General features: G+C 39.7%; 1 protein-coding gene across 3 annotated transcripts in view; it reads right to left on the reverse strand.

The window, feature by feature from the left end:
- zgc:172323 (uncharacterized protein LOC564165 homolog) overlaps positions 1-11,768 on the reverse strand; it is a 37,727-nt gene extending 25,959 nt beyond the window's left edge. For 2 of the 3 annotated variants that reach the window (XM_048531669.2, XM_048531668.2), the window contains exons 1-2: positions 11,456-11,768; positions 4,443-4,593 (exon numbers count right to left, since the gene is read on the reverse strand). In XM_048531669.2, coding sequence (XP_048387626.1) covers positions 4,443-4,593; positions 11,456-11,682 — 378 coding nt within the window. In that variant the 5' untranslated portion in view covers positions 11,683-11,768. Of the gene's footprint in view, positions 1-4,442; positions 4,594-10,145; positions 10,277-11,455 lie in introns of those variants that run through there. The other variant, XM_048531670.2, reaches the window with a different exon arrangement.
- Between the last annotated feature and the right edge of the window lie 5,920 nt (positions 11,769-17,688).

Genomic DNA, 17,688 nt, shown 5'->3' on the forward strand with positions numbered 1-17,688 from the left:
TGAATAGGCAGTAACAGAATTTAAAAGGACCTGGAAGGGTTGGTGATAGGGGCAGACACATGGCACATGAAACTTAATGTAACCAAAGCAATGTTTTACATTTTGATAGGTAAAGTAAATTACTTATAGCTAAAGTAGCTATAGACAACTGGTAGTGGCTTAACCTGAGCATAACCACATCTCAGGTTAGGGGAGTGGTTCAGAAGGAGAGTCCTCCATGATCACTTCAGCCAGGCTGGGAACTGAGTTGGAGTCACGCTGCATTGCAGACTAGCCATAAGTCAGGCAACATAAAGTCCCAGACACATTTCTAATAGGGCTGCAAAAACAAAGTAATCTGGGGATATATGTACACATATTGTTGCAGGTGACAGCACTGGATGAAAAGCTGGATGAAATTTATAAATAGAGGCATAGAATACAAAATCAGGGATAGTATGCTGAACCATTATAAAAACAATATTTCAGCCTTTACTAGGCTATTACTCCTAATTCTGTGCAATGCATTTTAAGGAGGATGTAAAGGCTTTGTAGGTGATGCAGAAAACTATGACAAGATTGGTATCAAAGAGGCAAGACTTCAGTTCAATGGATAGATTTAAGAATCTGAGGTTCTTTTAATGCAGACGAGTGTGAGGTGATGCACTTTGGTAGGAGTAACTAGAAGGCAAAGTACAGGGCTAATGGTAAGATTCTTAGTAGTGTAGATGAGCAGAGAGATCTCGGTGTCCATGTACACAGATCCTTGAAAGTTGCCATCCAGGTTGACAGGGCTGTTAAGAAGGCATACAGTGTTTTAGCTTTTATTAATAGAGGGATCGAGTTCCGGAACCAAGAGGTTATGCTGCAGCTGTACAAAACTCTGGTGCAGCCGCACTTGGAGTATTGTGTACAGTTCTGGTCACCGCATTATAAGAAGGATGTGGAAGCTTTGGAAAGGGTGCAGAGGAGATTTACTCGGATGTTGCCTGGTATGGAGGGAAGGTCTTACGAGGAAAGGCTGAGGGACTTGAGGCTGTTTTCATTAGGGAGAAGAAGGTTGAGAGGTGACTTAATTGAGTCATATAAAATAATCAGAGGGTTAGATAGGGTGGATAGGGAGAGCCTTTTTCCTAGGTTGGTGACGACAAGCACGAGGGGGCATAGCTTTAAATTGAGGGGTGAAAGATATAGGACAGATGTCAGAGGTAATTTCTTTACTCAGAGAGTAGTAAGGGAATGAAACGCTTTGCCTGCAACGGTAGTAGATTCGCCAACTTCAGGTACATTTAAGTCGTCATTGGATAAGCATATGGACGTACATGGAATAGTGTAGGTTAGATGGGCTTGAGATCGGTATGACAGGTCGGCACAACATCGAGGGCCGAAGGGCCTGTACTGTGCTGTAATGTTCTATGTTCTATGTTCTATGTTCTATGTTCTCCTCAGAAAACGCAGATTTGACAGAGAGGTTCAAAATTTAGGTAACAAGCTGTGGAGCTGGATGAACACAGCAGGCCAAGCAGCATTAGAGGAGCAGGAAGGCTGACGTTTCAGACCTAGACCCTTCTTTTTTCTAAAGAAGGGTCTAGGCCTGAAGCATCAGCTTTCCTGCTCCTCTGATGCTGCTTGGCCTGCTGTGTTCATCCAACCTCACATTTCATTAGGTTGTATTCATAGGTGATTTTAATTTTCCAAACATTGACTGAGACTACTGTACTGTAAAAGGTTTGATTTGTGAAGAATTTGTTAAATGTATTCAAGAAACTTGTCTTTATCAAGATGTTAATGAATCTACTACAGAAGGAGCAAAACTTGACCTTCTCTTGGGTAATAAGACAGAGCAAGTGACTGAAGTGATAGTAGGGGGAACACGTTGTGCCTAGTGATCACAGTTCTATTTGTTTTAAAATAGTTATGGGGAAAGGATGAACTTTCCATACAAATTAAAGTATTTAGTTGGAGTAAGGCAAATTTTATTGGAATGAGATGAGAGCTTTCAAAAATTGAGTGGAGTAGACTGTTTGCAGGTAAAGGGATGTCTGATAAGTGGGAGGCTTTCAAAACTGTGATAATGAGAGTTCAGGGTCAATATGTTCCTGCTACACTGAAAGATAAGGCTGGTGGTATTAGAGAACAATGGATAAGTAAAGATATTGAGGTTCTAGTCAAGAATGAAAAAGAATCATGTATTAGATATAGACGACTCGAATCAAATAAATCTCTTGAACAGTATGAAGAGTGTATGGACATTCTTAACAGGGAGGTCAGGAAGGCAAAGAGAGGATATGATAGCCTTGGAAAATAAGGTTAAGGATAATACAAGGAGATTCTACAAAGAGTACATTAAGAGCATGAAAGCAAATAGAGAGAGATTAGGGTCTCTTGAAGATCAAAGAGGTTGTGTTTGTGTTGAGCCTCAGGAGATGGGAGAGATATTAAATGAATATTTAGCATTACTTTTTATTGTGGAGAAGGAAAGCAGTTAGAAAACTCAGGGATATAAATATTGATGAGTTGAAAACAGTTCATGCTGCACAAGAGGAAGTGCTAGAGGTCTTAGAAAATATAAAGGTGGATAAATCTCTGGGACCTGATCTAGTGTATCCCATGACATTGTGGAAAGTAAGAGATGAAATTGTGGGGCCTCTTGCAGACATATTTGTACCATCTGTAACTGTGGATGAGGTGTTGAATGACTGGAAAGTGGCTAATGCTGTGCCTTTGTTTAAGAGCCAATATAAGGAGAAGCCTGGGAGCTATAGACCTATGAGTCTAGCTTCGATGGTGGGTAAGTTGCTGGAAGTGATTCTGAAAGATAGGATTTATAGGCATTTGGAGAGGCAAGGAATGATTAGGGATAGTTAGCATGGTTTTGTGTAAAGGAAATCATGTGTCACAAGCTTTTTGAGTTTTTTTGAGGAAGTAACCAAGAAGATTGGTGAAGGCAGAGTGTTAGACACCATTTACTTGGATTTTAGTAAAGCCTTTGACAAGGTTCTGCATGGCAAACTAATTAGTAAAGTTAGGTCACATGGGATTCAGCATGAGCTTGCCAATTGGATACAAAATTGGCTCAACAGCACAAGACACAGAGTGATAGGAAAGGGTTGTTTTTTGGGCTGGAGGCTTGTGACCAGCAGTGTTCCACAGGGACTGGTGCTGAGTTCACGTTTGTTTGTCACTTACGTAAATGTTTTAGATGAGAATGTAGAAGGTGTGGTTAACAAGTTTGTGGATGACACCAACATTGGTTTTACAGTAGATAGTGAAGAAGGTTATCTTTGATTACAAAGAGATCTTGATCAATTTGGTCAATGGACTGAAGAATGGCAGATGGAGTTTAATTTGGATAAATGCAAAGTGTTGTATTTTGGTAAAACAGACAAGGGCAGTACTTATACATTAAAAGTAGGGCCTTGGGTAGTGTTGTAGAACAGAGGTTCAGATACATAATTCTTTGAAGTTTATGTCACATGTAGTTATAGGTAGTTAAGAAGGCATTTTGCATGCTTGCAGTCATGCTCAGGCCTTTGAGTATAGGTGTTGGGATGTTATGTTGAGGTTGCACAGGGCATTGGTGAGGCCTCTTCTGGAGTATTGTACTCAGTTCTGGTCACCCAGTTATAGAAAGGATATAAAAGATTTAAAGTAAAAGATTTTAAAAAGACATGAGGGGCAGTTCTTTTTTTGAAACAGGGAGTGATTAGTGTATTGAATGAACTTTCAGAGAAAGTGGTGGATGAGGTGGCAGATGGAACGTTTAGAAGCACATGTGTATTTGAATAAGAATTGTACGAAGGCATATGGGCCAAGCGCAGGCTGGTGGGACTTATTCAGTGTGGGATTATGGTCAGCACATTCTGGTTGGACGAAAGGGTCTGTTTCTGTGCTGTGTGACTCTATCACTCTAACACTCACCACTGGACTGTTCTTGAATGACAGACGGGGGGAGAATTGCGACACATACCAGACGTTCCAGCGTCTTTCATTCTTAGATATATTGAAAATTGTCTCGAAGTCAATCATTTTGTCTTAACTTGATTCCGTTGGGATTAATTTGCTTCTAATTCATGATATTTTCTTTGTATATTTAAAACACTGTCGCTTTTCAAGGTCTATGTTCATAATAAAATGTTCACTTTTATTGCTGTATTCAAATTAGATGATTACAGATTCTGCTTACTCTGTTATTGTCACCTATTTATAAATCTTGATTCGATCGACTTCGTCATAGTGAAGTTGATAGTTCAAGCTCCAAGAACTATCAGCTTCAATGCTACGGAATTTCCAGTTTGATTATTGTATTTAAATTAATAAGATTGAAAAACCTTATGTGTATCTGTCGATAGATATGAATTATAGTTCAGAATAGATCACTCCATTTGGAGATTTTTGAGGATGGAGATTGCTGTTGTACTCGTTAATTGTGTCGAGGATGTTACTGTTCAAATGTTTCTTACTTTCTCGATGTAAGCAGCCAGCCTATCGTTGAGAATAATCATCTCTTTCCTCTCGTTGGTTCGAGTGCTGAGGAATTGTTGATTTGTTACAGTCGCGGCATCCAGATCCAGAGTATATGCTATCCCCGCTCCCAGGTAGATTCCACCCATTCTACAACAGTGAAGAGTTCAGCACGTGAGCATTCAAACTGTCCCTTGCGATAAAAGAGATTCCAAAATAAAATCGACACTTATTTAAAGTATTAGCGGCTACTGAGGAAATTGTCAAACCAGTCATTCTCGAACGCTTGAGAAAATTGGGCTGAGTGCGGTTTCTGCGTATCTTTACAAGGCATGCACATTTGAAATAACGGCTGGAGAAAGGTTTGGGACAGACAATTCAACTGGGCTTCGCTCTAATTGTTCTGAGGAAACTCTAAAATGTAACGCTGCGAACTATTTCATAAGAACAACGTAACAGCGGCTACATAAAACGTACGCCCCGCGCCACTGCAAACAAATATCTTCAGATCCTTAACATTAGGTTTTAGCGACGTACAATCTAAGCCCTCATGTCGATTTTAAATACGTAACATTATCTGAAAAGAGTGGACTACCACACTTTGTTATCTTACATTCACAGCACTATTTTCTTTGGAGACTGGGTATCTGGGCTACACTTGCGCAAATTGGATCTGGTCTAGGGAAATATAAGTAGAGTTGGATCACTGTTCTATGCTGTATTCACACAACAGTGTGAACTCATTTAAAAGTAATCCATTACAAACATAACTTAAAGCCAATATTATTTCAACTATTCAGGTAACTGGTGAAATAATAAAGACACGATCGTTTTCATCAGAATGAAGTATCTGTGCAGCCGCGAAGATATCCAACTTTTATGTCATACGCGACACCGAGCTCTTTCCCGTAATTTTAATAGGTGAGGCAATGTGACACGGAATCTCAAACATGGGTAATTCGTGCCGACTTGCAAAGGTAATGTAGCCTGTGAGTGTAAACGTACATTCGTAAACATTCTGCGTTACTATTGTTTAGATCTTGCAAATGTAATCTTCTACGGTAAAGAGTGCTCAAATCTCATTACATTCTTACGTTCTCATTACATTATACTTGGCGGAGTACGTTGTAATGTCCCAGTTATGGGTGACAATAAAGATTATTAATTCTTCAGTTCTCAGCTTGTCGAGCTGTTAATTCCCTTGACGTTTCCATCATTTTAATTAGACCAGTAACAGTAACGAGTAAAATTCAGAAAAACAATTCAAAAGCCATGTCATCTGACTAGCTCCTTCCTCAGACCCGAAACGTTAACTCTGATGTTTCTTCACAGATGCCGCCACGCCTGTTGAACATTTCCAGCAACTTCTGCTTTTGTGTCTATAATCTGGCTAACTTTGCGCATAGATTGTCAATGCTGACAATGGGTTTAAGTCACTGGCATTTCTTCACGCCTTATAGATAATTCAAGAGTTGCTGAGATAGGGGAGCAATGTAATTGTAATACGGTTTGAAGCAGACAGTTGCAAAGGATTAGCCTGGTGTGAGATATTTCGAGTGCCTGTCAGGTTCCCGATCGATATAGGTTATATCGAGGTTATCTCTCTCACAAATTCACGCCATTTCTTTTGGAGAGCTCCGAAGGCCTCTCAGTCTCACAGAATATGAAATCTGTAAGCAAGTACGTTTTCAAAAAAACCCAGTCAACACAGAACAGAAAGAAAGGCAAAAAGCGAATTGACTCTTCAAAATTAACCTACAAGAGCCTAAGCGAAAACATAAAAAATCTTTCTGCGATAATGGGAACTGCAGATGCTGGAGAATCTAAGATAATAAAGTGTGGAGCTGGATGAACACAGCAGGCCAAGCAGCATCTCAGGAGCACAAAAGCTGACGTTTCGGGCCTTCATCAGAAGGGTCTAGGCCCGAAACGTCAGCTTTTGTGCTCCTGAGATGCTGCTTGGTCTGCTGTGTTCATCCAGCTCCACACTTTATTATCAAAAATCTTTCTGCAACAATCAAGTATTCATTATGCAATATTATACAATAGTGCCTTGTCGCCTTTGTTTCTTGTGCATTTCATGCTTTCATCCGCTCTCTTCATTCTCTGCTGAACTATTACTTCGCTGTGTAATCGTGGTTTAATCATCTCGATTAAAAACAGAACGAGAATGCGCGATCTCATTTAATATCTATTGGTCTGAATCTTTCACTGGGGCAATATGCGAAAATCCATGAACCCATAGTTGTTGGAATACACTCTGTTACCAGAGTTAATTTGGTTTGGAAAATGGATGAGTACTGAAAATAATGAAACTTAGTAGAAAGTGGGTTCTCGATGTTTTTATTCACGGATCCATCCCTTTCCCGACCGTGCCTCCGCCCACATCCGTCACTGCTATGGTCATATTCACAAATAAGCTGTATCTATTTGTCAATCAAGTTCGTGCTTAGCTAAACCAACTCGACTGGGGAGACATTACGCTCGGTGAAGTCAGTCTAGTGAATCTTTAGTACTAACAATTAATTATTATGGGAAATATACGTTGCAGGGTAGTATATTTCGGAAATGACACTGTGAGCTTATTCAATTCTCCCTTCCCTCCCATTCTAAACTAAATAAACAACGGGGTCTTTGCCCGATTCTCTCCTCTAGGCTGACATCAGCCGAAGTATTTGGCTGCAATTCATTGCTGTTAAAAGAAAATAGGCTAACAGAGAACAAGGACCTGCAGCAAGCCCCGGCAATCCAGTAGCTGCAGTCACAAACAGGCGTGTAGTGAATGACGCAAAACCTGCTCTAGAATGTGAAATCGTAGAATTTAGCGCTTATTGAAAGCCTGAACATACTTCGCGCACCCTTATCTTTCCCTTGTCTTTCCTGAATGTCGCAGTCTACTTAAATTACTACACCTCGATAATATACAGTATTTAAAATGAATGGGTTTAGCTAATTCTAATTCTATCGCAGTGGAAAGAAAGGTAGCAAAACGGAGCAAATATTTTTGATGCATTCAGTTAAGAGACCCTTTTTATCCCCCAATGTCACTATGCAAAAATTCTAATAAGTAAACCTCGCCACCGTATAAATGCTCAGGTCTCCAAGATTTTGATGCTGGAGTCAAGGAATCATTCGGCTCCAGATGTAATGTTAATGGAAGAACCAGGGAGGAGGAAGAACAAAGATGGTCCAAATCTACATTCCAATTGTATATTAATGGGAAAATACACCTTAAAAGTCAACAAAGAAACAACAGACCAGACTCTTCACTGAAAGTGTGACGTTAAACCAGGTTGAACTATAATAGAATCTCGATTCTCGATTGTAATAGTTTATTTCATTTAAAACTAATATAGATGCTTTGAATCGACGTTTGAAACAAATGTGAACCCAACCCAAATCATTTTACACAATACCGCCATTCACAGTCGGGATCAAAGGAATATCATACGAAAAAGTAGTAAATAAAGGTTCACTTACACCAGCATTTTTAAAATTAAATGCGATTACGTTCAAGTATTCGCGAAAATAATTCGCTCGCAAATTTCTTTAGATACATTGTATGCATTCTTTTCACATCAAGGACTACTTTTTACCTTAAAGTTATTAGTGATAGAGAAAGAGGCGAGCTGTCGAAAATAAATGGGGTTTTAAAGGTAGTCAAAGATTAATGTAGGCTTCTTGGGGTCAACTGTATCTGTATAAATAATACATAGGCCACGATAAATTATGATCCCTGCATTAGACTTGAAGTAATGGACAAAACATTGTAGATGTTATAAAAGAGCATAAACTGTTGGAAAGGCTCGGCCGTTCTGGCAACATGTGTGGACGGAAATCAGGGTTAATGTTTCCGGTCGAGTATCTCTCCTCAGAAGGGTTTTGCTTTGTATTTGTGGATGTTATATTGTTTTTAAATGACAACACATCGAGCACTGGCGGGAAACTACCCCGTTATTTCGGGTTTGCGCCTATTGCTTTTATAATATCATTAAACTAAATGCATACACTACCTTCATGGGACACGTTCGAAAAGATCGGTTCCTCAAACGATTTAAGAGATTGAAAGAAACATTCGACTTGAATTGTCAGGGTTTTCGTTGGTAAATGTATCCATATCGCCAATCGGGGTCAATGGCTGTATATCATTGATTTATGGATAATAACGAGCAACCAGCTCGCTGCATTTCACTTGTGTGCACTCCTGTCGAGTTGACAAGACTATATGGAAAGACCTTTTGTGTATCTGAAAGTAACAGACCCCACCCTTCAATACTAACAGGATGCAGCAGAGAGAGAAAAAAATCTCTTGATGAAGTGAAAGGTATAAATAACTCAATAAGAAAAAGGCAACAGCACCGCTAGGATTACTTTTAATTCAGGCTGGAGCTTCCTGAACTCACTACCAGATTCCACACCGCACCCCCACCCCCACACCAGCATATTTATTTGCTATCAGATTTTCGCCGAGACTCTTGCGATCTATCAATCGCCGCAATCATTTTTAAGGGTTCTTAATGATGTCACCCATATTCAAACATAGGTCATTCCACTAGAAACATACACATCTGTAGTGTTGAGGTATTGTTTCTGCTACATTCAAATATTTACTAAGTTATCGATTTTCACAAAACCGTGCAACATCAAAGGAACCAGAAGAGGAGACCATTCCACCCCCGGAGTCTGTCCCGACTTTTAATGGGATTATGGTTGATCCATATTTCAGCTCCATTTTCCTGCCTTTGATCCATGTCATTGCTACTTGTCATTTATAAATATCTATTGTTCTTAGTCTGATGGGTTTCAGTTGACCTAGCACGCACGTCCATTAATGGGGTGGTGGGTGGGGGGATACAGAGAGAGAGAGAGATCGAGATTAGTTTCCCTCTTGAGTTAATCGTGTCTTTTGATTTCACAACAAAATAAAAGGAGCTTTATATTATCAATTCTTACGTAGGTCTTAATTGTCTACTTAGCAGTAACACTCACTCTAACGTCAGAAAATTTCTGGGATCAAATTGCACGTTAGAGATTTGAGTAAAAATGTCCATGCTAACTGTGGGGTGCAGTACTGTGGAGGTGCTGTATTGTCAGAGGTGCTGATTTGTGGAAGAGAAGTTAAAACAATGCTGCACCTGTTCCAAAGGTGGTTGGTAAATATCCCTCAACACTATTCTGATGAACATCAGCATTATTCACCCTATTACACTGACAAAATATTTATAACTCAACCAACATCACGAAAAACAGAGTATCTGGACATTAGCACATGGCTGCAATACACAGGTTAGTTGCCACATTTCTCCTCATTACATTAGGGATTACATTGCAAAAACAGTTCCAAAGTGTATTGAGGCATGCTAAGATTATAAAAGGCCATGCGAGTTTCTATTTCCTTGTTTATCCCTCCACCTGTTTTTCTGGATTCAGTCATAAAACTCCCCCAGCATCCCACCCCAACCCCGCCCCCCCCCACCACCACCAGCAACTCTCCCACCCCAAGGGAAAATATTAAGTGTACTTCATGGAATCTCTTGAACATTTTCAAATGTTCAATTAGATCAAACCTATAGCCAATAGGTCTAATGATTTCCACTCTATACACAATCATTTCCACAGTTATATTAACTATACCTACTCCCCCTCTTCACTTCCAGCAAGCATTCAACACAATTCTTTGCGTTCTCTTGTCTCTGTCATACCTTTTCTGATTATGCCACTTTCAGTTTGAGTCTTCCAATTTGTTTTCCTTTTCTTCACAACCAAGGATTTAGCTCTATCATGGTTCACAGAACTTTGACCTTTGTCTATCCCATTCCCCGTACTTTAGCTCCACCACCTTCAATGGGATACTACTAAACACATTGTCCCTTCTCCTCACACCATTCTGCAGTGTTATGTTCTTTGACGATACTAGTCCACGCCTCTGTGACAGCCAACCGCCCCCTCCAAAGAAAATATAATTTCACTTCCTTAAAAACCTTCTCATGGACGTAAACGGGATGCAGCACCTGCACTTTTCACTGTTCTGAACCCTAAACAATCCTTGAACGTGAGAAAAGTCTTTGTACTTCTAAATTACTTGATATTCGGCATTTGTTGCTGATGATGCAGTGACATTGGGGTGATCACCACTGGTAAATTGGGACATCACTTTGCGGAACATTTCCATTTACCTGACAAATGTGCCCATAAGCTTCCAGTCATCTGCCATTTTATTCCTCTGTCTCTATGCCATTCTGGCTCTTCTATCCTACACTATTCCATGTACAGACTTGAGGAACTGCACCTTAATGCCAGATACTTCGCAGCCTTCTGGACTCAACATTGAGTTCCACAATTTCTGCTCCCATTTTCAGATAATGTTTGTAGGCAATGGTGCAGCATTCCTCCTTATCAGGGCTTATCTTTTGTTGGTTTACTTGCCCCACTGTCATCACATTTTGCTTGTATTGTTATTCCTTTTGTTATTAAGGCTCAACTACTTTCATCCTTCACAGAACTTTCCTTTAGCTTGTGGCACCTTTTCCCTCATTGTACATACTGTGACTTAAAATCCGGTTAGTGCAAACGGTCAGCGACATGAAACCTCATGGATGCTAACTAATGTGCTGAATATCTGGAGAACTGACTGCTTTTGTTCCAGCTTGCTACTATCTACTGTATTTTGCTTTTGCCAATTTCAACGGCAACTGTCTTCTTAGTTTAAGCTTTGTTCCTTAGTTTAGCTCTGGTGGATCTCCTTCAAAGCCCGGACTACGTATAACTTCCTGAGGTGCACCACCCAAATCTCAATGCACCCGACACTTCAGACAGACTTTGATATGAGTGCTCCCTACTGCAAAAGCACTCCATGACCGATCAAATTGTGTCATTTCAAATTGAAGATTCTTTTGCAAGTCTCTACTTGATGTACTTTCGTTTCATATCAAATCAATTTATTTAACTCCCTTTCACGATACATTTGTTTTGAACAACTGTTGAAGGAGAAAAGTCAAACCCTACTCTTTACCTGGTCATGCGAGGTTCATACACAGCTGAGTTGGTCCTTCTGCCTGCCTGCATGCTTCCACCCCCGACCAGCCGGCCAGTGATACGGCTACAACTGGCCGAGCGAGGTCGCGCTGCCCGGCGAGGTGGAGATGAGCTGGACACCCTCACGTGGTACGAGGCGCTGCTGGTGCTGCTATTCTCAAAGTGGCGGCGGTACGAGGACATCCTTTCCGGGCTGTGACTCATGTTGTTGGCTGCCTGGTTGACTGACTATTGACTGATCTTCCCTTCAGTGAGGTTGATCCTGTGCTACTTCCTCGAGCGGCAGTGGGACATTTTATATACTCTCTGAAATGCCAGATCAGCGTATGCTTTGAGACTATTTGGAATTTTTTTAACCTAAGTTCAATTTGTAGGCGGGCCATCTCCCTTAATATTTGTCAAAGTCGTGTTAAGCGGCACTAAAGAATGCGCAACCCTAAAATAGAACGTTTAAGCAATTAGTCACCACATTGATGTGATCCTTATGGATGGGACTGAAGCATGGAAAGTGAAGCAAATGTATTTAATTAGCTACAACGAAAAATCGCCTCAATACTTTGCCCCTACTGAAGAATTTGTGTAAAAAAAAGTTTGTTAGTTATTGCAAAAGTGTGTTAATTTATTTTCAAAATTCATAGCATTTCTGCCAGAATTATTTTTGGATTAGATTGTAAGAACATGTAATAACTAAGAATATTTAATGTTAAATAATGTAATCAAATTAATCAGATCTTAGTGGACACTTAATTAGGTTCCAAGATGTATTTGCAATAAATGGATGAGCAAAGGTTTATTTACGTAATTTTGAAAGTGCAGATTAACAGAAACATATATAATATTATCGCTCACAATATTACTAACATGTTCCTATCTAAATATAAGATTTTTAATAACTCAGACTTTTGTTTCATAATAAATAATTTGTTTAGAGATATAAATTATTCCATGATAAAACACTGAATACAGGCTGTACTATAATTGAATGTGATCAGGTTGAAAGGTCACTAAACAGTATCTGGCCGGTGGACAAAAAGCTGTTTGGGTGGAAGTTACCATTAATCTTGACTATGTTTGAAATGCTTTTGTTTGAAATGTGCATTTTTATGTGATTCACTTTGCAAAAGTTTGTGTGATAATAAGAAACACCTGTAACAATGGAATAGCTAAATTTTCAGCAAATGTTAATTGTATTTCTAAAAACATTGCAAAATTTTAAAAGCTCAGTCATTACAGATACATTTTCTAGTGCAAATAATATTTCTCGATGTGCCATTCTTGTAGTAACAGTCATTTGATTACTGTGCAGTGTCTTGAGTCAGAGACATGAAGACTCCTAGGCGGAACCGAAGGCTGAAGGAGACCACTTATGTAGGAAAGGGTGAGATCATGGAAGCACTAGGGATGGGCAGCAAATACTGACCCAGCTTGCCACAACCACATCCCATGAATAAACTAAAATAAAACTGAAGGTGAGGGTTTAAAATACAATGTGTTGAGAGACACTTGAGAAATCAAGTTGATGAATTAAAACAAAATAGTGAAACGTGTATTTCAACAGTGCTAGAGGAAGGTTGCACAGCCTTTTGTGATATTGTGACAGTGGAAATAAACAGTTTTTGGAATGGATACAATGTGAATTTTGAAGCTACATTTTGGATTTGACAGTGAATCAATGTTTTACCAGTTGACTGGATAGGCGGAAGGCTAAAATTAGTGGTAAGATAACATTTTATAGTTTCAATATTTTCCACATGTAATTGTTTTGATATATACATTATTTGCTGTGGTGTGCACTGCCTCTCCCCCATGCCCGCCCCCCATCCCCTTCCCACTGGTTATCAATCTTTCACAAATGGGAACAGTCTATTGCTACCTGCACTGTCCACACTCCACGTGAGCTTGAATATCTCTACTAAATCCCCTCTCAACCCTTTCTTTTACAAGAGAACAGTCCCAATTCTCTAATCTCTCTAGCTGATCAATATTCCTCATCCCTGGATCCATTCTTGGGAACTATTTCGACACCCTGCAATCCCCCACCCCACCGCCAATGTCTTCAAATCTTTCTTAAATGTAGTGCTCAGAACTGGACACAATGTCCAAAGATGAGCCACTGTTTTAAGTTTAACACATCTTCCTTGCTTTTGTACTCTGTGCTCCTGTTGACAGAACTTGGGATGGTGTTGGTTTATTAGCTGCTTTTTCATTCTGCTATTCCACCACACACAGGCTCATGAAAACCTTTTCAAATTGCACTCCTTAGTTATTACTGTCTTTCTGTAGTTCTTCCTACCAAAATAAATTGGATCACACTTCTCTATATTAAGATTCATCTGCCCGTTCCAGCAATCTGATTGTGCCCTTTTCAAGCTTTATACTGTCCTCCTCGTGGGTCACAATGTGTCCAAGTTTAACAAAGTTAACAAATTTTGAATTCTTTTCCTGTACATCAAAGTTTGGTCATTAATACATGACAGGAAGAACCGGGATCCTAACACTGCACCTGTGGAACCTACCATAAACTTTCCTCCTATTTAAATGAAAATTGTTCATTTTGTTTCATATTTTAATAGAAAATACAAACAAGCAGCAATTTCAATAGGCTGTGACTGAAGTACAAGAGATGGGTTTTTGATTGAAACATTCTCTCTCTTTGCTCAAGAAGAAAGGCCTGGTATAAACAATGGCCATAAAGAACAAGAGAAAACAGAACCTAAAAGGTAATTGCAATGTTGTCCACTACTAACTGCTCCAGAAATCAACTAACCAAGTGTGGTGATAATGGGAACTGCAGATGCTGGAGAATCCAAGATAATAAAATGTGAGGCTGGATGAACACAGCAGGCCCAGCAGCATCTCAGGAGCACAAAAGCTGACGTTTCGGGCCTAGACCCTTCATCAGAGAGGGGGATGGGGTGAGGGTTCTGGAATAAATAGGGAGAGGGCGGAGGCGGACCGAAGATGGAGAGAAAAGAAGATAGGTGGAGAGGAGAGTATAGGTGGGGAGGTAGGGAGGGGATAGGTCAGTCCAGGGAAGACGGGCAGGTCAAGGAGGTGGGATGAGGTTAGTAGGTAGGAGATGGAGGTGCGGCTTGGGGTGGGAGGAAGGGATGGGTGAGAGGAAGAACAGGTTAGGGAGGCAGAGACAGGTTGAACCAAGTGTGGTCTCAGGTTAATCTTCTGCACCTCATTGATGCCCAAAAGATTAAACTGCAGACACTTTAATCTTTTTGAGTGCCGGATACTATCCCCTTTTAACTTTGTATGTATGTGTCAGTGTGTGAGAGATATTACATTAAGGCAATATGCATAACATACATCAATTAGTTATTTTTTTCAGAATTATGAGATAATACTGTTGTTGTTTGTGAAACTAAAGAAAACCTTCTTACCTTTACAGTAACAACTAGTTAACTGCATTTGAAGTGGAGAGAGGCGTAACCTCCCCTCACCTACCAAGATAGGTAAGAAAGTATATTGTTAAGCAGAGGTAAAGAGCATGCAATGGAAGTTATTTGATAGAGTGAGTGGACAAATACGTAATAGGTAAGTATAATGTGGAAAAATGTGAACTAGTCTACTTTGCCATAAAGGACAGAAAAGCAGCATTGTATTTCCATGGAGAGAGATTGCCAAACTCAGACGTACAGAGCGATCTAAGTGATTTGGTGCATGAATCAAAAGAGTTAGTTTATAGGTACAATAAGTGATTTGGAAGGCAAATTTCTGTTCCTAATTCTTACATTCCTATTAACACGCATTTGCTCAGGGGACTCATAATTTAGTTCTGACTTATTCTTTTTAAAAGGTTCTCAAGCACTGAGGGTAAATTAACGTTTATAACATTTGCAATTCTCCAATTCCATGGCACCATCTCTGTGTTAAGAAAGATTGGAAAATTATGGCCCGTATTTCTGTAATTTTTTCAAAATTCTTTGGATACATCTCATTTGGTCCTGGATTCTTATCAAAGTTAAGTACAAATAGCCTTTCCAATATCTCCTTCTCATCAATTTAACACAATCCAATTGACTATACTACTTCCAGTTTCACAATGATTTCAGCAGCATCTTCTTCCATGGTGTAGAATTCATTTGTGGGAGGGGTGTCATGCAAGATTTTGACCTAGCGACAGTGAAAGAATGGTGATATATTTCCAACTCTGGATGGTAAGTGACTTGAAGGGGTATTTGAAGGTGGTGGTGTTTGCATGAAGGTATTGCCATTGTCCTTCTAGACAGATGTAGATCGGGGTTTGGAAGGTGCTGTCTAAGGATTTTTGGCAAAATTCTGCAGTGCTTCATATGGATAGCATACACTTGCCAATGAGCGTTGGTGGTGGAGAGAGTAATTTTTTTTTAGTATGTGGTGTCAGTCAAGTGGGCTGCTTTGATCTGGATGGTGTCACCTTCTTGAGATTTTGGAGTTGCACTCATCTAGGCAAGTGGGGAGTATTCCGTCACAGTCCTGACATGTGTCTTGCAGATAGCAGACAGGCATTGGGTAGTTAGGCATGAGTTACTTGCTGAAGTATTCCTAACCTCTGACCTGCTTTTATAGCTACTATATTTGTATGATGAGTTCAGCTGAGTGTCTTGTTCATGGTAACCCCAAGAATATTGGTAGTTCTCAGTTCAGTAGTGGTATGCCATTGAATGTCAATGGGTGATGGTTAGATTGTCTCCTGTTTGAGATTGCTACTGCCTGGCATTTGTGTGTCACAGATGTTAGTTGCCACTTTCGCTCCAAGCCTGGATATTTTTCAGATCTTGTTGCAATTGAATATTAAGTGCTTCAGTAGGTATGCCTGGTGCTGCTCTTGGCGTGCCCTCCTGCACACTCCATTCAACCAGTGTCGATTCCCTTGCTTGACGATAATGGTTGAGTGGGGGATTTGCTGGGCATGAGGTTTCAGATTATGTTGGAATACAATTCTGCTGCTGTTGATGCCACAGTGCCTCATGGATGCCAAGTCTTGCGTTTCCACATTGATTTGAAAAACTGTCAAATTTGGTACAGCCTCATGACACAATGGAGGGTATTCTCAATGTGAAGGTGGGATTGCTGCAAATAACTATTTTCATATAATTTGACCATGGGAAATAATGTTAATTGCAAAGTTGGCACTATTGACGGTGAGCTGCACTGAAGGGGAACACTGGTTGGAATGAGGTCTCAAATACTGAATATCAATTTTACTCTCATCCATTTCTCGTTGTCTGTAGACACAAATCTTTAGATCCTACCTCAATAAATGTGTATGTTATTCATTACACATTTTGCTGTTCATTACATTTTCTATCATTACCAGTATGATCCTGACAAACAAGTTTTTTTTTTAAAAATTTGTTGTTCATTACAGAAAGCTTCATGCTTTCATGCATATGGTATTCTAATTTAAAACACTGCAATTAATATATTACCTCCCTAATTTATAATATTTTATTGTACTACTTCCCATTATTTGCTCATAATAGATACGGGAATTTCGTTTTTATTAAGGACTGAACAATATTGTTAGTTTGTGCCACGTCACATAGCTAACACTGTGATATTAACACTAAGACTGGCACTTTACGGGAATCATTCTCTCGAGGGAATCGCACAAATAACTGGCATTTTTTTATCCTTGTTGTGGAGATATCAGTGTCAGACTGGGGCGGACGAAGACAGAAGACACGTGACAGCAGGTTATAGTCCAACAGGTTTATTTAAAATCACAAGCTTTTGGAGTGCTGCTCCTTCATCAGGTGAAGTGGAAAAAGGCCACTCTCCACTTCACTTGATGAAGGAGTGGCGCACCAAAAGCTTGTGATTTTAAATAAACCTTTTGGGCTATAACCTGGTGTCATGTGACTTCTGATATCTTTTTTCCAGACTTTATTGAAGCCAGTGCATCATTGTCACCTATAGTGCCAAATTTGAATACTGCTTAGAATACAGCCATATTTCCGAAAACAAAACAACATTTTGTTATGGGTTTAGATTTACCTGACTACATTAGTTGCAAAGGAACTTTTAACTACTTCTCAACACATTTAAAGGACAGGGTTCTTTGAAGCAGAAAATCCTTTTGATATCACTCTGGAAAACAAGTATGTGTAGGTAGACATATTTCCTGTTAATTCCTATTATGTCCTGTTAATTAGCCAGTTGATGGTGCCACATTTCTTTCTTTGAAGTTCTCTTCCCCTTTCCTTTCCTGCTCTA

Source organism: Stegostoma tigrinum, chromosome 4 (assembly GCF_030684315.1).
Source record: "Stegostoma tigrinum isolate sSteTig4 chromosome 4, sSteTig4.hap1, whole genome shotgun sequence".
NCBI lineage: Eukaryota > Metazoa > Chordata > Chondrichthyes > Orectolobiformes > Stegostomatidae > Stegostoma > Stegostoma tigrinum.